General features: G+C 32.8%; 2 protein-coding genes across 3 annotated transcripts; one reads left to right on the top strand and one right to left on the bottom strand.

Moving 5' to 3' along the window:
• Window positions 1-4,364: 4,364 nt before the first annotated feature.
• On the top strand, window positions 4,365-5,643 carry LOC127100776 (NAC domain-containing protein 104). The gene is made up of 3 exons (XM_051038048.1): window positions 4,365-4,718; window positions 4,788-5,068; window positions 5,205-5,643. The coding sequence occupies exons 1-3, from the start codon at window positions 4,535-4,537 to the stop codon at window positions 5,343-5,345; spliced, it is 606 nt and encodes a 201-aa protein (XP_050894005.1). The 5' UTR covers window positions 4,365-4,534; the 3' UTR covers window positions 5,346-5,643.
• An 8,561-nt stretch (window positions 5,644-14,204) lies between these two features.
• Window positions 14,205-19,379, bottom strand: LOC127100775 (uncharacterized). 2 transcript variants are annotated; one of them, XM_051038046.1, is made up of 7 exons: window positions 19,173-19,379; window positions 17,681-17,805; window positions 17,520-17,595; window positions 16,983-17,078; window positions 16,110-16,626; window positions 15,263-15,398; window positions 14,205-14,608 (listed from the first exon to the last, which is right to left on the bottom strand). In XM_051038046.1, exons 2-7 carry the CDS (start codon window positions 17,795-17,797, stop codon window positions 14,408-14,410), a joined length of 1,143 nt encoding a protein of 380 aa, XP_050894003.1. In that variant the 5' UTR covers window positions 17,798-17,805; window positions 19,173-19,379; the 3' UTR covers window positions 14,205-14,407. The 2 variants fall into 2 exon arrangements, with proteins under 2 accessions (XP_050894003.1, XP_050894004.1); XM_051038047.1 differs by lacking the exon at window positions 19,173-19,379 and adding an exon at window positions 17,959-18,844.
• Window positions 19,380-21,436: the final 2,057 nt, after the last annotated feature.

Here is a 21,436-nt window from a genome sequence, read left to right as displayed (position 1 = left end):
CCTTGGATAGAATGGCATATAAAATAGTCCTTGTAGGAGTTCCTTCTGGAAACTCTTCTCTCTCTATACCTGCTCTCGCAATATCCATAGGACGACATATAGGTAAAACATCAGTGGCGTTATCAGAAATAGTTTGCTCATCCTCTAATATCTCCTAATGAGCTGACCTAGATGGATCTATGTGAGCATCTCATGTCATGTAAGGATGTAACAGTCTGAAATACCATTGCATGTAACTGAATGCACTATTCTATGGTTGAGGAGCTGGCGTACTTCATGCTTCCTCTAGTACCATATGATTATAGAAATCATCATATGTCGCGTCAATATCTATATGAAGCTGAAGATACATGAACTCTAGAAGTAGACGCTTCTATATCAAATGAATTGGTACCAACTGATGGTTGCGAGGGTCGGTATCTCTCCCTACGAATATATGCATGTTGGGACACTCTATTGAGCCTCAATCGTTTTTGGTTGTCACTCATTTTACATATAATTAAACCAGACAAAGCTGTAAAATTCAAACTCAGATTAAAGGCATTCAAAATCAAACAATGCAGACATAATATGGAAATGCACTTTCCTATTTCTAGAAAATAAAATTATGGGAAAAAACGGAAGTGCACTTTCCTGTAACTCATAAAACACAAAAATGGCAGAAAAATGAAGGATCAAAATAATGGTAGAAAATGCACGCCTCATTAAATTACCTAACTATGAGTATAAGTGTTTGTTTAGTAATGCACCTCAAACTTCCTAATGTACCTATTTAATAATGAATGAAGAGAAATAAAAAAAGGGAAATCAAAAAGTTTATTAAATGTATAGTTGAAGGAAGCACTTAGATTGAATGGATGTCGGAAAGTGACAGATAAAGCACTTGGATTGAATGAAGTGGAAAATTTTGAACACTGATTTGAGAAATGGTGGATTTAGGGGTATTAAAGAAGTGATTGATTTGGTTTTTTTTTTTTGCTAGAAACAAGGAATGTAAAAGGTCTGATTTGTATTTGACTCAAAACCCATCTAGAGGTATATTTTTGTATTTTTTTTTACAGAGATATATATCTGTATTAATTTTTGACTAAATGAGGGTGTGCCTCACTTACAAATGGATGAGCTATGTCCGAAAATTCATTTTTGAATTTTAGGGATATTTTGGATTTTTCACAAGGGTGCGCGAGCACCACTAAAGGTGCAATAAGCAACCCCCTTTAATGGAGGGATACGCTGAAACATGACCGGGTTGTCTATTTTTTCATTATTATTATATATTCATCCTAATGTAAAATTGATGGAAAGTTTTTCTATCTGCTTTTATATGTTTAAATCAACCAAAGTACACTAGTGGAAGAATTATTCTTGTAGTCTATTTTGATGGAAATTTTAGATAAATACAAGTATTTCATGAGGTGAATGAGAAGTATAATAGAGCTAAAAAAATAGAAAATTGGTTGATTGAAATTAATAAAATTGAATAAGTTTATAGAATTGGCAATAAGATGTGCCTTACATAGTTACCCTAAAGTATAATTAATATAACAAATCATATCAGCTTTCACATTTAACAACTATTGGATCGATCATATCAACTTTCAAGATTTTATGGCTGAATTTTGGAGGTCCTTTAAGATCTCAGGAAAAAAGGGATTGTTATTAAATAAAATATGAAACTACTCAAAGGAAAACTTATAGTTCGGAACAAGATTTTCGTTAGTTAGATTTGGAAATGGACAAATCAATGGCAGATTTAAATTCTTTAGACGCTTTGGTAGTAGATACGGCTTCAAGGTTAAACACGGTCTTTGTAAAGGTAGTCAAAGAAAATTCTTGAAGGATTTAAACCTCAAATGTAATCTCTTAAGGAACTCTAGGTACTTTCATGTGAGCATTAAAGGTAGAAGAAGAAATCAGTTAATCGTGTTTCACTCAAACACAAATATGATAGAGGAGTGAAAGAGATAAAATAAATAGTGAAAAATCACTTTGAGAACAAATTTAAAGAGGTTAATAATAGAGAAAATCTAGATGGTAAAAAAAGGATGTTGTAGATTTTGTAAAGGAATTCCATAGAAACGATATCTTTTCTGGGGATGCCATCATCTTTTCTATCCCTTATCCTGAAGGTAGATCACTCTCAAAGTTTGAATAATTACCAACCAATTTATTTAATTGAGATTCTATATAAAATCCAGTCAAAGTTACTTGATTTAATGTTGATAGGATAATAGGTCTTGTCATCTCAATGTGTAAATCAACATTTTTTTCGTGAAGACAAATTCTTGAATGAGTGCTCGTATTATGAAAATTGATTGATCTAGCCAAGAGAAGAAAAAGACTTGTCTTTCTTACTAAAAGTAGATTTCAAAAAGGTGTATGATTGTGTAAATTCGACATATTTAGAATATATGTTAGGTCGGCTAGGTTTTGGTGTCAAATGGATCAGTTGCACAAAGGTTTGTACCTTCTGTGAAACATACTCAAAGTTAATCAATAACAACTTGGTCGAAGAATTCAAAATCTATCGCGGGCTACATCAAGAGGATCACATTACTCCTTTCTCATTTTTCATCGTTGTCGAATGAGTGGTTGGCTTGGTGAACAAGGCATCAATTGTCGGGGATCTTGTGAGCTTCAAAGTAAATAATAGCTTGAGTTTCCAAGTACTATAATATGATGACAATACAAATTTGTTAGGTGATGGTTCTTAGAGTAATTTATGGAGTATAAAGATGGTTCTTCAGAGCTTTGAATTGGTTTTAGGTTTGCGTGTAAATAATTTTCAAAAGTAAGATGTATGACATTAATGTTAAAGAATTATTTCTTAGAGCAGCATCATCTTTCTTATCATATTGCATAGAATATATTCTAGTTAAATGTTTGGGTTTGTCGGTTGGTGTTAACCCTAAATGGAGCGGTATGTGTCTTTATGTCATTGAGTCGTTACAAAATAGATTATCCCTTTAGAAAAGAAAATACTTGTCAATCGGAGGGCAAGTGACTTTTATAATTTTTTTCTAAACAGTAATCCATTATATTTCCTCTCATTTCTAAGATTACTGATGAGTGTTATTTACAAGATAACTTCCATTCAAAGAAGATTTTTATGGGAAAATACAAAAGAAAAGAAGAAAATTTGATGGATTAGTTGGAAAAATATATGCAAGTCTAATGAAGAAGACGATGGCATAATAAATCTAGACTTATTTAACATTTCCCCGTTAAATAAATGAAAATGGCACATGTTAGCTTATCACAATGTTATTTGAAGTTATTTGTCGAAATATAGATACGATCCTATCTATATAATATATTAAATCTAAAGCGACAAATCATATGCCACATACTCAATATTTAACACATCATCATTATTCTTATGTGGCACCTCTAAAAATTCACCTTTATTTTTCAAAATGCCAAAGTACATTCTTTATTGCGGTCATGAGTTCGAACTTTGACAAAAACAAAAATATATTAACCTAACAACAATTTTTTAATTTTGATATATATTAATTGCTTAAATCTTATATAACATTATTATTTTTCTTGAAATAATTTTTGAATTATAAAAAAAATAGAGAGAAAATAACTTTGATATATTTTTTCAATATAATTTCACACCCATTTTGAATAAAATAATCTAACAATCCAACAATTACTTTAACTAATTATATTTTCAAAGGTTTGTCACTATTTATTCATATTGAAATATGATAGAGCATGCAATACTTTTCAATCTTATTGATAAACATCACCATTACATTATTCATATTACAAAAAACAAATAAAATATAGACAAAGAATAAAATTATTGATTTCTCACATATAAGTGTTAGAGAGACATGATAATCAAAATATAAAAAATGATCACAAATAAAAATTAATTCATGACCGCGTATCGCGCGGGTTCTTATCTAATTATTCTAAAAGTCTTAACTACGCGGAAAAAAATGACGTGATCTTTAAATTTTGAAGTTAATTTGAGCGAGAAATTTGATCTCACTCCATGTTTTGCATTAATTTGTTTCATGTTTTAGATTTTTTTTTAAATTATTTATTATTTGTTTGATACTTTCCTTATTAATAATACTTTTGTTTATAAAAAGAATATAAACAAAATATTGAAGTAAAATACTAATTGATATGAATTAAGCAATACTAATGAAAAGTATAAAAGAGTGATGATTTGCATCAATGTCTCTCTCAGAAACCCTTTTCCACTAAACCGATTTTGGTTATCCCGTTTTATGCCCAAAGTATCTAATCCTAATCCATCACGTTCCGTTATCCGCCGCCGTACTTCCTTGGTGGAGTTAGTTCTCAAAATCAAAACTATATACTTTATACATTTCATCAAAATTATTAATATTTTTGAAAAATACAATAATCAAACAACACCTTCAGTTTCACGTCACTCCTTCCCAATAATATAACTCCAAGTTCAAATTTCTATAAATACCAAACCTTGACACCCACCACCTTCATCTATATCCTACCTATATCTAACCTCTTTCATTCAATTTCTTATTCAATGGGTGATACCAATAATAACAACAACAACAACAATGTTAATCTTCCACCAGGGTTTCGATTTTATCCTACTGATGAAGAACTTGTCGTCCATTTCCTTCATAGAAAGGCTTCTCTTTTGCCTTGTCATCCTGATGTTATCCCTGATCTTGACCTCTACCCCTTTGATCCATGGCAACTTCAAGGTATGTTTCATTATATTATTTTAGTACTATAGTATAAATTTACATTAGTTAATTCTAACTTTTGTATAGGTAGAGCTTTGGAAGAGGGAAATCAATGGTATTATTATAGTAGAAGGACGCAAAATAGAATTAGTAACAATGGTTATTGGATGCCAATGGGAATGGATGAACAAGTTGTAACAAGCTCAAGCAATAAGAGAGTTGGTATGAAGAAATATTATGTTTTTCATATTGGTGAAGCACCTCATGGTAACAAAACTAATTGGATAATGCAAGAGTATCGTCTTTCAGATTCTTCTTCATCGTCGTCTTCTAGGTCATCATCCAAAAGAAAATCACACCCGAAATCGGTTAGTAACTCTCTGTGTGTCAAAGATGTCACATACGAAACTGAAACTGACACTGACACGTGAAATATGAATAAATATGTATATTGCAGTTTAGTTTTGAATCTATGTAGTTAATATTGGTTTTTTGTTTATTTAGGAACATAGCAGGTGGGTGATATGTCGAGTTTACGAGCGCGATGAAGACGATGATGAAGATGGAGATGGAACGGAGTTATCTTGTTTGGATGAAGTTTTCTTATCATTGGATGATCTTGATGAAGTAAGCTTGCCGAATTAGAAGATGCAAATGCAATGCAAGTGATAATAATAATAATACTATAGAGAGAAAGAGAGTTTAATTAGTAGCTACATTTTCCAAATGGGAGATAATTAAAGGTTTAAGCTAATTGTTGTTGTTATGAATATGATTAATTTTCATTTTTTTTTATTGTAGTTACTTAAATTAAATGTAATCAGTGAAGTTGCTATAGCTATAGAATTCTACTGCATAGCTAGTAAGGCCATTGAAGTGGGGCACTATATGAAATGAAATTCATGACCAAACAATATGCAATATGACGTTATGCTTTCAAAGATCCCATTCTCTATTTCATTTGAATTTTTTTGTTTAGTTTTTGTGATGACACGTGGATAATCAAATACCCTCTTTTGCCACTATGAATATAGAACATAACCCTGCAAATCCAATTCAGATAATTTAGGCAAAAAGTTCATATCTATTTTTATACTATGGAAGTAACGTGTGGGATTTGTGTTCCCTACGAGTGCGTGGGAATAAGATGATAGAAAAAAAAAATCTTTTTTTTATATATATGAAAATGAAAATATATGGAGATGGAGATCCTGTTTTATTGATACTACATATCATTATCATTTTAGTCGTTAGTAATATTATATGTATATTGAATAATTTTTATGTTGAAATTACGAAAAATTTAAAATAATTTCTTGGATTAAAAATTCTTGTGATCAATTTAAATTTTTTAGAATATTTTGAAAAATTATATTGACGAAGTGACAGAAAAAATAATAAATCTTAAATATTTTGTTATAAAATTTGTGTTTATAAAGGATCCTTATGAATTATTTAATATCTCGCCAAACTTATATCAAACCATATCGATTTAAAATTCAGGTTTCAAATTAATTTTTTTTATTCAAGTTCAATATCATATTTTCAAAGTTATTTAAGTTTGACATCTTATAAACTTTCTAACATTAAAAATTTGACAGTATGAATGTCAGAATATTTGAAGATACTTTTCATATCTTCCACCATATTCAACGATGAATATCAACATTCTCATCGAACTATTATTCCTCGGTATGTTGTCACTGTTTTAAATTTGAATTTTATTAAATATGTAATTATTATCTAAAGATTGAATAACCAAGTAATTATCTCGAGATAATTGTTAAATCAATCAAAAATAAGAAAAATCAGATAATTCATTATTCAAAAAATATTGAGGTCATCAAAGTAATGATATTTCACTTCATAATAATAATTTAAAAATAATTAATATGAAAAAAAATCTTAAAATTTGAAAACTAATTAAAAATTAGATAGAAAAAATATGTGACATACAATACAAGTAAACTAAAAGAATGATTGACCCTTTTTATGTTAAAGAGCTAGGTAGGATGATGAAAGGCATAGGAAGGAAGCATTGTTTTTGAGTTGGGAATGTCACCTCTCACGTGCAAGGAGTGTTGTTGAGAGAATTATAATTAGATTTATATATTCATCAAACTTGAGAGAAATGAATAGTGGGTCCATTCATTGTGGGAATGCTTGCATCTTAACATTTGGGGAGGCCAATAGTCCTATTAGACTTTTATAGCATTTGCCTACTTTGATGGTATTTGTTAGCTAGTTGTCTTGTATCACAACAACAAGAAACAAACAATTTTTCTTTTATTTTTTTTATTTCATATAATAAAAAATAATAATAATAGTAAAAATTGGTTCCTGCTTAGGGAAGCATCAAGTCATGTGTGATGAAAGCATTCGCATGCTTTGAAGCACCAACACGAGCACTATATTTTATATTGTCATCACAAAAGAGTGACAGACATGTCCATGATGTTTACCTTATATTCATCACTTTCTTTCTCTTCCAATATATACAGACAAGATAATTACCTTAATTTCTCTAATTATATATTATTATCGATACAATTATCACAATTTATAAGATTGCTTAATTATCTTTCTCAATAATACAAGATACTTTTTTTAATCAATCATAACCGAAGCTTGAGCAATATTTACATTATTTGAGATTTTAAACGGTGTACAAATATTTGAGACCTAAGCTCAAATCACATCATATTCACTTTAAACAGTTGACTAAATTTTAATTATTGTATTTTCAGATAATTTTAACTTAGTTTCTAGTTGACGAATAAAATCTTCGACTATTGATTAAAGTAAAACCATTGTTTAAGTTTTGTGATATTCCTACGGTAGTAATGCATTTCAAATTGAAGAGAGAAAATGTTAAAAGGAGAATACGATGTTGAAAAAGAATTACAAATGTGAGTAGTGTGGGGAAGTCTCGTATTGGTTATGAATGTGGAGATTTGAGCATTTATAAGTGGGAGAATTCACACATCTATCACCTTAAGATTTTGGATGAGTATGTGGTGTGTTTCTCACAAAGATGTGTTGCTTTTAAAGAAAAGTTTCAAAATAAAAATGATATTTCATGTTGACCCCCTAATTGATCCCAACAAGTCAAATCTCAAGTTAATAATTCATCTTAAAAATTTATTTGATATTTTATTTAAGAATATTCTTAATATACTTTTTTATTTAAAACAATTCTTGACAATTTTATTTATATTTTGATAAATCCTCTCTCTCTCTCTCTCTCTCTCTCTCTCTCTCTCTCTCTCTCTCTCTCTCTCTATCTCTCTCTCTCTCTTCTCTCTCTCTCTCTCTCTGCTCTTCTCTCTCTCTCTCTCTCTCTCTCTTCTCTCTCTCTCTCTCTTCTCTCTCTCTCTCTCTCTCTCTCTCTCTCTCTCTCTCTCTCTCTCTCTCTCTCTCTCTCTCTCTCTCTCTCTCTCTCTCTCTCTCTCTCTCTCTCTCTCTCATATTTATTTATTTTATAAGATAATTGAAATTATTTTGTTTAACTATTTTTTTATTTTTTTAAGAAATAATAGAAGTTATGGTTGAACAGATTTATTTTATAAAATCGACTTATAAGGTGGATGTTATCCTTACTTATAAACATATAAACATATGTTTACATCATCTAAACAAACTTTCTTACTCCAAACACTATTTAGTTTAGTGTGTGAGTATAAATGGTAAAATGGTTGACATTCTGATAACAAAAACTTGAAAGCACATAGTCCAACCGATCTTGAAATATACTCTAAATCATATTACTATTTTTGTATGAAAATCGTGAATGAAAGAAAATTAAAGAAAAGTATATTGAGTAATGAGAGAATTGTTATTTTTACATGAAAGAGTACAAATGTTATAACTAGCGAGTGTTATATGAAGGAAATCTCTTGATCTTATTATTATACGGGTAAGTTCTTATATACAAAGAGAAGGATATTACTTGTAGTACAAGTAATCTCCCTTGGTTAGGTAACTAACTCAAAATTATTTATGTAACCAATGTAAAGACCAATACAAAGATTTTCTAACAAACACTCTCCTAATCTAAAAATAACTAACAATCAGGTTACAACATGGTGCAACCAACACATTAACACTTTCTGATTCTAATTTTCTCAAAGATAACATACTTCAAGTCTTATCCTGATGTTGCAAAAAGAATTTAGCTTCAAGGGTTTTGTTAACACATCTGCAAGTTGTTGTCAGACCTTTGGTGTCTGCCTAAGTCCATAGAGAGTCTTATTCAACTTGTAGACCTTTTTCTCTTCCTTCTTTCTCATAGTTTAAGGGTTGATCTACATAGACATGTTCCAGCAACGCACCATGTAAGAAAGCACTCTTGACATTCACTTGATACACTTGTCAATTTCTGTAGGCTGCAAGTGCTAGAACAGACCTAATAGTGTCCCGTCTTGCCACAGGAGCAAATACTCCATTGTAGTTTATGCCATATTGTTATGAGTACCATTTGGCTGCAAGTCTTGCTTTGTACTTCTTCACTTCTCCTTTTTCATTGTATTTTGTCTTGTAGTTCCACTTAAAATCAATCCTCTTTTACTCTTGGTGGTAAGTTAACTAGCTTCCATATTTCATTTTTTTTATTGATTGAATTTCCATATCCACAACCTTTCTCCACTTATCATGCTTGACTGCTTCATAATAAGTGAGGGGATCATTTTTATTACAAAACACCTCCAGATTTGTGAAATTGTTCTTCTTACTCACTTACTAGATTTGTTACATAGTCATCTAAGTAACTTAGTTTTCTTCTTTGTCTTATTGTGAAATCTCATTCTTCTTGTCTTTAAGGAATATCTCCTTCTTCAGTTGCATTATCCTCACTTGCACTTTCTACATTGTTTCATTCATGATGATGGTTGTTTTTAATGTGCACTTAACCATGTGCTACACCGTTTTCATTATTCTCCATATTTTTTCTCCATTATCAGCATTGTTAATTGACTGAGTATTTTTCTCCTTGTTACTCGTGTCTCATTCACAACCTTTGGACTCTTGAAATACTAAATCCCCACTTATTAGAACCATTTTCTCAGTTGAATCTTAGAGCTCGTAGGCTTTGGATTCCTAACTTACTCCCAAATGCACACACTTAACACTTTTGACATCTAGTTTTTTTCTATGCACAAAAGCTACACATACAAAGGCCTTGAAATGATGCATTGATAGGTTTCACACCACTTCATGCTTCCTCTAGAGTCATGTCATTTACATCTAAGACGGTACTTCTATTGAGTATGTAGGTTACTCATTTAGTTGCTTCAGGCCAAAAAAAAATTGGGAACTTTTCTACTTGACATCATACTTCTGATAACATTCATCAAAGTTTTATTCTTTATCTATGATACTTCATTTTGTTGTGGAGTATATGCAGTTGTCAATTTTCTCTTAATGTCGTGAAGACTGCAGAAATTAGAAAAAACATAGATGCAAACTCTCATCATCTATCTGTCCTAAGACTAGGCATGACAACATAACCCGTACCCACGGGTACCCACCCGAACCTGCCCCGAAGTTGACGGGAAAAATCCGTTTTGACTGGGTTTGGGTTCGGGTTTGGATTTTCTCCGATTATAAAATATGGGGACGGGTCGGGTAATGAGAACACTAGTATTCACCCTGAATCCGCCCCGTTTATTTCATTATGTACGTTATTATTTATTTTTGATAACTTAGAATATTAAATATGTGGTCAATATTTTAATATTTCAATTTGAATTTATTATTTTAAATATTTGAAATGTATGTATGGAATTTTTTTAGATTATTTTATTTTATTATTTGTAATGTAATTTTATTTTGGAAAAATAAATATTTCTATTAAAAAAATTGATTTCACTAAATGAATGGTGACGGAGCGGGGATACCCGAACCCGTTTGTGACGGATTTGGATTTTGATTCTCCATCCCCGTTTGGGTTTGGGGTGGGGAACGGGAATTGTTTGGGGATTCGGGTTTGAATTTGGGAAAGATAAAAATCGTCCATGATCCGTCCAGTTGTCATGCCTACCTAAGACATTTGATTGACCTGACTCTTTTTCAACTAATGTCTTGAATTGTTTGAAAACATCAAAAGCATCATCCTTCTTATCTAGAAAGTAAATCCAAGTTTCTCTACTAAATTCACCCGTGAATATGATAAAATACATGTTTCCACCATTTGATGCAGGCTTGATAGATCCACATACATCTGAGTGAACTAGCTCAAGCTTTACTTTGGCTCTCCATTAGGCATGATTTGGTATGGCTTATCTATGTTTCATCTCCATTAAGCAATTTGAACAAGCTTCATATAGATCCTTCAAACTAGGCATGCCTTTCACCATATCCTTCTTGATTAGTGTTCCAAGCCCCTTGAAACCCAAATGACCATATCTGCAATGCTACAAATGTGTGGCATTGTTTATAGTAACTTTCATGCACATGGGAAGAATCACATGTGCAGATACTGCAAACATCCTATTGGATGAGATTTTTGTGGTCATGATCAAGCCTATGTCACTATGAAGCTCTCTACAACCTCCCTCTTTGAACACAATTGTTAGATTCTTTTGCATTAGCTTCCAACACTTAGAAGATTGTTCTTCCGACCTAGTAGGTAATACACATCAGTGATCACTTGAATGATGTCATTCATGTGAAACTTCACATTTCCCTTTCCCATCACTTGCATCTCGGAGTCATCTCCCAACTTGACATATTCTCGAAACTTTTTATCAAAATTGAAGAGTCGTTCTTTTGTTCCCACCGTGTGATTTTTACATCCTGAATCAAGAAACCAAATTTGATTGTTGGTTTTCATCATTTCTTCATGTTATGCCATGAGAAACAGTTCCTCACTTTCATATCCAGCAAAATTTGCATCATATTCATGTCACATTGGGCACTCACTTTGATAGTGTCATATCTTGTGACAGTCGTAACATTCAATATGATCTCTACTTTGCCTTCCTCTCCCACGGCCACGAAATTCACCACGTCCCCTGCCTCGATGGCTGCCACCACCACGACCATAATTTATGATTTTCAACACATGTTCTTCCTCTTTTTCTTGATTAATCATCATCATTTGTTCGTGAACAAAAAGACTGCTCTGAAGATCATCAATGAAAAGAATTGTGGCATCATTCGATTCTTTTATGAAACACACCACATAATTGAATTTTGTGGTCATTGATCTCAACATCTTCTCAACAATTAGGGTTTGCTCCAGTTTTTCACCCTGCGCAATCATCTTGTTTGCAATGGTTGGGGTTCTTACGATGTCCTCTTCAACTGACTCATTATCCTTCATGCAAGCACCTCAAATTCATGACGCAAGGCATGCAATTGAACTCTATTCACCTTCGTAGAACCTTGATACTTCATGTGCATGGAATCTCAAATATCATTTATTGTGTCATGAATCAAGATTGTTTTAAGAATTGTCCGATCAATTGCTTGAACAAGTAGTTCTTGGCTTTGAGATCTTTTTGTTTTTTTTTTGCAATTTTTCTTTATTCTGGCTTTGCATCTGGTGGGCTAACAGTCACACCATGCTCAACCAGAACCCAATACTCTTTGGATCGAATAAGATTTTCGATGAGCATGGCCCAATAACCATAGAAACCATCGAATTTGGAAATTACAGGAGTTAAGAATTTTGAGGAATACGCCATGGGAAGAACTTGAATGGTGAGACACGAGGAAGAAGATAACCGAATTAACAATATTTTCCGCTTTTAATCAAGAAACTACGTTTGATGGTTGAACGAAACTCATCGGGACGTTTGATCGGGGCTCCTGATACCACTTATTATGTGAGAGAAATCTCTTAATCTTAGTATCATACTAGTAAATTCTTATATACGAAGAGAATGATATTACTTTTAGTACAAGTAATTTCACTTGGTTAGATGACTAACTCAACCAACTCAAAGTTAGTTATGTAACCAATGCAAAGACCAATACAAAAACTTCCAACTAGTAAGAGCAACTAACTAACTTAATTAACTAAATAACTAAGTAGTTAGATTACAAGCATTTAACTAATATAACTATATCTCTGATACAAAGACTTAAAAATAAGTTGAATCAATGTTCGGTGACATAATCGGTTCAAGGGGTCGAAACTGTGAGGATATTCTAGTCATAACTATTTGCAATATGATTGATAAAGAATAAAAGACTAGCACACTGGCCCTAAAAAAATCATGTTCATTTATAATTTGATTTTGTTAGAAAATGTTGTGAAAATGAAATTTCAAGATTCCTATAAAATAGATTTAAGCTTTTACCGAATTGTCTTTTATTTTGCTTTATGCTAATTGATTAAAGAAGCATGATAATTGACATCTTGCCGCTAAAAATTAAAAAGTAAGAAAATATCATACATGTGTTTTATATCCACTAACAAGTGGAAATCAAAGACATACCATCATTTTCAACCACTCTTGAATATAAAACTTTTCTACTTCCATCTTTACTACAAACCTTTACAATCAGAATAATAACACTCACAAGTCAAAACTCAAAAGCTGCAAATGAAGTAAACCTTGACTTCCAAGCCATTTCATAGAAGTGAGGTTTCAATTAAAATGGCAATTTCCTCTTTTTTTATTAGTTTATTTCCACATGGCTCTTCTAGCATTGTAGTTTGAAACCTTAAGATAGAATCCAACTTCTGAAACTTAGTACACAAAATGAGTATAATAATATAAAAATACAATAGAGGTTTTGTCCTGTCTAACTATGTTGCTCTTCGATCTTTGTTTCTTATATAATAATAATTTACTATTTCATTGCTTAATCAGCTCGTAACCACTGAACATGTTAATCATATCTCACAAGTGCATGCTTATTAACATAGCACATGTGAGTTGAGTGAGACCAAAAACTCATTACTTAAAACACAAAATTATAAGTACTTTGTGGCTTTCAATGTCACACAAAACAATATGCTCAAAGTTTAGAGTCATAGAAAGTTGAAAATGCCAAATCATATTGGAAGTCATTATGATTGTGTATGATGAAAACCCTTCCAAATGGGCCTAAGTTATTTCATCTTATATACAAAGCTTTGGTTGTTTCCAACAAAAATTGTGTGTAGGTAAAGACATAAAAGAGGAAGTGAAGGCAAGATGTTAGTTTGACATGTACCAATCTATCCTATAGCCCTCTTGGCCTTTTGCTTGCTTGTTTTTTAGGTATGATTATTATTCTTTTTTTGGCAACGAGTGGAACTTGAGAGAATCATTGTGAGGCCAATAACTAGGTAGCTTTTGAGTGAAGTTTATTTATACCAATCTTCCATCCATGCAAGTGCAACCAACAAAGGTCAACAGAAAAGTTCAAAATAAGTCAACCCCACATAAAGGGGTAATCCAATAGGAAAAAAGGTGATTAAAAGACAAGGTCTCTTAATATACAAATACAAAGAAAAACAAAAGGAGGACAAACTTTTTGTGGTTTCACACCTTGGAGTATAAAAGTTTGAAATTTACAACCAAATAACATGTCTTTGTATTGCAAATCTACTTGGTACAAGAAACTTTATTACATTACATATAATAACAATTGTATTTGAGTATCTATTTCACAGCAGTATGAAATTGAATTATGGTAAGGATCAAATATTATCTCCTTTCTATTTTCACTTTACTACTAACTAGTAACAAAAAATGGGTTACAATTTGTGGCAACTAAGTCAATCTAGAGGCAAGATGATCGACAGCGAATAAATAACTTCCTACAATCATGAACGAAGCAATACCAGAGCGGGCCATCCGCAACCCGAGACCACGGAACAAGACACTTCTGTCAGAAGGATGGATTCCGGTAAACCTTTCAAACTTGTTTCCTGGACGTTTCCATTTTAGTAACTTTCTCTCCATTGAAACATACTGAGGGACCACAGAAAGTATAAATTATTACTACTATTGAATATTGGTTGGAATTTCGAAACATAAGAAATAAAAAATTTATTTTACTTAATTGAGATAATATTCATTGTATGAGATGACATCATCAAGAGCTAATCATCTAAAGTTAAAGTAAATAATCAATGGTAACCACAAATATGCTTTGTAACCGTAAACGGAAAAAAGTGAAGGCCGTCGGGGAAAGAGGGTATGATAGGCCCATTAAGCAAGTACGCAAAAGGGAAGGAGGGGGCTGGAGATATAGGAGAGGGATTAAATGGGCCTAAGAGACAATATCTGCTGTTTATGAGAGGAAGAAAAGTGGAAAATTAGTTGAAGGGAAGGAATGCAGAGAAATGAGAGGCATAACTGCAGGGCTTGCTCCAATCATGATCAAGTTTCTGTTGCAGTCATTATACTAGCTTGTAACAGGGATTCATCCTTGTTTTTTAGTGTATTCAGTGTTTAAAACGTACAAAACAGAATTTCTATTCATTACTTTCCGTACTATCGGAGTATAGAGAATCATCTCTGGAAATAAAAATGGCTTCATCGTACTGCTTAAACAGAAAATTTTATTCGAGGGTAAATAACATGCTGAGTTTTTGGAATTTAAAGATTATGCAGGGTTCATACCTTTGGAAGCACAGTACATTGTGATCTACTTCTAGCAGTATCAAAACCATGAGAAGCAGCGGCAGCAACTGAAGCAGAAAATCCAGCAGCAAGACTAACGGCCCAAGGAGACAACGGACCAACTTCTTCATTTAACCTGAGTCAAGACGAGCACTCATAAACAAAAAAGGAAAATTTAACTCATTTGCAGTTGAAGTGATTAGTTTAAAAGCACTAGTAGAAGATAAAATATATCATTTAATGTATCATGTATCCAACAGTTATCATACCTTTTCATAGACCAAAATTACAGTGAGAATAACATTAAACCCCAGTCAAACACATAATTTAACTCATTTGTATCAGTATGTTTGATGCAGAAGATTAATTTAATTGGAAGTGGAAGATTGGAGGATACATATCCATTTAAAAAGAAGCATTTCAACCTTATTCATAGTTTACTGAACAGGGCCTCAAAATGAACATTAGCCATCATACTTATAAGGCTTTAAGGTTATCGCAACTCAATCTAAGAACAAAGAAAACAACTGGACAACTTGACAATATAAAGCTCCAGTCATAGTGAGGTCCAAGCAAGGGTTGGATCTATTATGAATGATTATAGGCAACCTTAATATTCATTTGCAAGAAGCTGATCTCACAATTGAAACGTGAGGTCCAAATCATATGGTAGTAGCAACTCTAACCTTAGCACTAAGGCTCAACTTCATGTACGAATTGAATAAATATAGGAGAATATGGACGGAATGCTATTGAAGAACCTTTTTAGTTTTAGTCCAACTAAATACAATATAAAGAAGAATGATACAAAAGTCATGTTCCTTTGATTAATGAATTAGAGATGAACCTGGGTGGAGGATTCATTCCTACGGCCTTCCAATCAAGCATTGCTTGGTGCAAAAATTGCCAACTTGAAAAAAATATGCCACCAAAGACAGAATCTCGAACTATTCCAGAACGGAGACCTCTCCACAATGTGCTCCATCCTTCCAAAGATATAATATCTGATGGCCTTTTCACATTGCAAACTGATGGTGGCCTCCCAGATCCTGTCATTGCCCATGGATGCTCAAGTAAAGCACCTGTTATGTTGGTGTTCTTGGTTGTTAGGGTTGACATGAGACCAACATATTGATTCAAAGACCTCTTGTCTGGATAGCAGCCATTGAGTAATCTTGTAATTAGCGGTTTGCGAGCCCCCTCTTCCAAAGCAAAGTTAGAGTTTGGAACATATGAAGCGGAGGCAACCTGGACACGAAGCTTAATGAGTTCAAATGGAGAGCTTATGAAAGTCTCTGCGGCACCGGCAACCATGCCAGCCAAAAGAGCCTCAGAAGCAGTGACATAATTATCTTCCCGACCATCTGCCAAAAGTGTACTCGTGAGCACCCAAGTCAATCACTCACCACCCAGAAAACACCAGGTCTTGTAATCCATGAATAACAAAGTACAAAAAGGTATTGGGGGAAAAGAAAAATAAGCACACATGACTTTAAGGTCAAACAATCAAAAGGCGTCTAATATCAGACATTGCTACACAACACACATACATGATACCAAAACTTCAATCTTGAATGACTGAAACGATGATAAACATGTCATATTCATCTAAAAGAGAGTGGTGCTATTTTCTTTTATGCATATATATATGAGAAAAAATGAAGAAAAAAAGGAATGTTAATCACGCACAAGAACTAAAAGAAGATTAAAAAGAACATACCCTTACAAACGGCTGTCAAAATCTCATAAACCCCAAATCGTGTTCCTAGACCAAAAACCCTCCCAAATGCCAACCAACTAAATCCACCAAACATACCTGAAACACCCAAATACAACAAGACACCAGAGTTAGAACACATAATAATTTCCATGCACTGAGCCAATAGGAGCATAAAATTAGTTTCACAAAACCAGTAACACAGAACCGAATCTGCAAAAACCAAACCGAATCTGCAAAAACCAAAACAACCATCACTTAATATTGACCTAGTGCTCAAAATACTTAGCATATCAAGTCTATTCAAGAATATTTGAAACTAACGCCCAAAAAAAAACATAAGAATAACGGAGGAAACATGGTTTGGTCCAGTCTAAACACCCATAGTATATCCATGATGCAAGTAGAAATGATACTAGAGAGCAACAATTCAACACCAATGACTATCGGTTACCCGTATACACATTAAAATTCAATTCTATTCTCTTAGACAATTCATCATTCCGATGGTCGGTCCCCGCATTAAACAAAAAGACATACCTGCATTACCAGACACAGAGATTACCCTCGTGACAACCTGGTTAGCATTCAATTCTTTACCAGCACTAGAACCAACCTTTGAATTAACAAGCAAAAAATTGATATAAGCATAATCAAATTAGTAGTTGCTAATTAGAACATGTTAATAAAGTTATTAGAACCTGAATGAGGACTTTGATAGTATCAAGAGGATAAGTGAAAGCCGTGGCTAAAGCTATTGACCCAGCACTGGCAATCCCGTGAACAGCAAAAATTTGGTTTTTTGATAACTCCTCCATTTTAGTACCTGAAAAAAGATAGGAAAAAATGAAAATGATTGAAGATTCTATGATTTATATTGATTGGAATTGGAATGAATAAAACCTTGGTTAAACCCTACTAATTATCACTGTATTTAATCAATAATTCTCAAACAGGTGCTACCAACACAGTGGTTTACCTCTGCTTGTGGACGATGATAGGGACTGTGGTGCAACTGGCAACTTAACAATGGTGGTGTGAAGGATCTGTCATTGTGACGAGACTTTTTTTTTCAAAAAATAAAAATAAAAATTCCGGTGAGTTGTGATTTTAGCTATGTTTGGTTTGTGGAAGACATGAAGAAGGAAAATAGAAGAGAAGAAACAAATTTGACAATTTCATTAGTTTGTACTCGGAATTTTTTATGAAGTTGGTCTCCCCATTCAAACACTAGGTTTTGTTTGGATCGACTAAATGTGATAAAATGTAGTATAGGGGGAATGAGAAACGAAACCTCTAATCCACTTTGATCCATTCCGCTCATTTCCGTTCAGTTCGTTTTAAAATATCCAAACATGACATTAGTGTTCATTCCTTTTATTTGTTACTAATGAAAAATTATGAAATGAAAATTTCCTTGTGCTTCGGTTTGCACCGACGCATGTGTATTAAAGGCAGGACAAGACTTTTGGATGATTCAAGCTCAACATCACAATTTCAAGGTTATATAAGTTTAAGACTACCAACACTCATCGTAGACATTTTCTAACCCTAGAATGTCTCCTACATTTGTTAGCTCCTGACTTGAATGTCTGAGTGTTTCCCGGTACTACACCCTCTGACATCGGACCACCGTCAAGGCATCAAGGATCGTGCAACTTTGGCGATGTTTGTGGGAACGATGTGTTCTCGTCTTCTAACCCAACAATAGAAACCCCCCAATGTCACTCCGTTATAAAACGTTATAAAATTACAATATAAAATTACAATGGCGGTATGACGGTTCTACCACACACAGTAACAACAAGCTTAACCCATATCATATCATTATTAAGAGCCACTATGAGTCTATGACTAGAATAAATCAATTACCTATTCATTTTGATTATGGAACAAATTTATACAAACTACAAAGTGATATAAAGAAACAGAAGTTTCAATAAAAACAACAATTCAGTGACAATAATCAAAATCCAGGAGCATCAATAAAAAATCATGATGAACAATTCCATCAATAATCACATGTTCCAGAAGCATCAGAGGTGTTTTTAAACAAAACAACAAGATAAACTTCAACAACTTCTTAAAATACAAAAATCACACTTATTACGGCGGAAACACAGAGTGGCACAAAGCAACGTGGTACGACAAGAATGTCAAAAATATTAGTGGAGAAGAGTGAACATTGCGTACCTACGACGGCGGCAAAAACACGGAGGTGAAAAAATACCGGTGAGAGGAAGTAAGAATATGATAGCGGTTCGGGTAGTCGGCGAGAGGACGGGAGAAGAAGCGGCGGGGTGACGTGGAAGACGGCAGCATTCGCGGAAACAAGGGTTTCGCCTTTTTCTTCTTCTCCTATTCTTTTTTTTTTCTTTTTCACTTCAGTTTTTTTTAATAAAATAAGTTTAAAACCATTTTTTTTCTTTAAAAAAAATGGATGATGCAACGATAAATGTAATTTATATTTATCAATAATGACAATTATATATATTTTTTAAATAGAGAAAATGAAATAATAATTTTACATTGTTAATTAATCATTTCATTTTGCTTAAGTAAATAATATAGTATGGCTGAATGAAAAAAATGTATTGAATAATAGGGTAAAATTAATTCATACATGTTAATCTCTTTCAAATTTTTAATTATTTTATAATAAAATAATATATTTGTATTAGATGTAAAGCTTTCATTAAGCTCTTTCTTTTAATTATTTAGTATAATTTATAAGAATAATATTTTCCAAAAACAATATTTTATAAAAATATATAATTTTATTATAAAGTCATTTAAAAAATTTAAGAATAATTTTAATATATATATATATATATATATATATATATATATATATATATATATATATATATATATATATATATATATATATATTAGCTGAGAATTTTCCTAAGTATTGGAAAACTCAGTCTTCAAGAAGGCAGTGAAGACGTTTGACAGAGTTTGTCAAGTCGAAGTGTCGAAGCCACGTTTAAAGACTTAGTGAAATTCTTGAAGATAAGAAGTGGGGGGTTTTCGACAAGTCAGGGTTGTGTCGAAATCGATAGCGACGAAGATCTTCCGAGGCGGGAGATTCAAAGTTCAAACATTTCACGTAACCGTATTTTGGCTCTACTATGGAAGACGTGGCCGCAAGTGAGGAGAATTGAGCATGCGATGAAGACGCGTCAACAATAGAGAGTGACACGTAGCAACGACGATTATTTTATTCAGCATTATATATAATAGTTCTAATGATAGGATTCAGTGCACTGACTTGTATATAAAAAATCACTAAAACTCAGAAGTACCGTGTTATAGAGTGAAAATGAGTTTTCAAGACAAAATAAATGAGTTCAGTTATCAATTTACTTTCCAACCAAGTTTTTACCTTTTCGTTAAGTTTTTATCTTCCTTTATATTTTCTGCATCTTTACTCCTTCTCAAACATTTACTTTTACAACAATCTTTTAAATACTTGTCATTTATCCTTCGACACCATTTACTTTTCTTTACATTTTTTATGTAATTTTATTCCTGTTATTTTCTTTCAAGCCATTTTTGCTCAAACATTTTGTTACAACTACCCAGATTCTGGCCTCGTCAAAATCGTTAGACGTTTATCAGACGTTACATCATTTTTGCAAATATTGCAAAAAAATAAAGTAATTAGCACATGTCTCGGGATTCAATGGTTGATCCCTCAAGTCACTTTTTGTAATAAAAATATATCAGCGCTTGTTTACCAATTTTCATGATAAACAAATTGGCACGCCCAGTGGGACTATGCTAACTATCTTTTATAACTTGCAAAAAAAAATTCTACAAATTTTCACTTTTTGTAGTTTGTTGGTACTTTGTGAGCATAATGTCGTTATTTACTCTTGTCGATGTATGCACTTAAGAAGTGGTAAAGCATTGCCAAAAATGACATGTCCGCCAACGGATATAAACGCTCATAACACACCACAAAATGTTATACCAAAAACCAGTGAGGGACCTATCCTTACCCCATTATAAAATATGGCGACAACCGGTGGCATAACTGCCACTACAAGATTGACAATGACAACATCAACTGTTGCATCGCAATGGGTCATTCCCCTGCCACAACCAAGCGTCCTTATACCAAATCCTTATGAGGCATTGGAAGTGAAGATCCAAGATCATCATTCCAAACAAGATTTATAATGCCCCCACTAGGAAGAGAGATGCCATATAGTATCCTACATCTATGACGGTGGGCCTAAATAGCAATCAACAGTCGTATTTAGATATCGCAACGGTTGGGAGTTAGCATTTAATAGCCATAACGATTCTACGTCGAACGCAAGCAGAGTTTTTAGGCCAGGGGGAATTAGTTATATTCCTCATGATAGACCATCATTAAATTCGACATCCATGATGGCCATAAAGCCGCAAATGGATGAGAGTAACCATAAGTTAGTAAATACTCTAAC

This window comes from Lathyrus oleraceus, chromosome 7 (genome assembly GCF_024323335.1).
Source record: "Lathyrus oleraceus cultivar Zhongwan6 chromosome 7, CAAS_Psat_ZW6_1.0, whole genome shotgun sequence".
Taxonomy (NCBI): Eukaryota; Viridiplantae; Streptophyta; class Magnoliopsida; order Fabales; family Fabaceae; genus Lathyrus; species Lathyrus oleraceus.
This window is presented reverse-complemented; position numbering and strand designations above follow the sequence as displayed.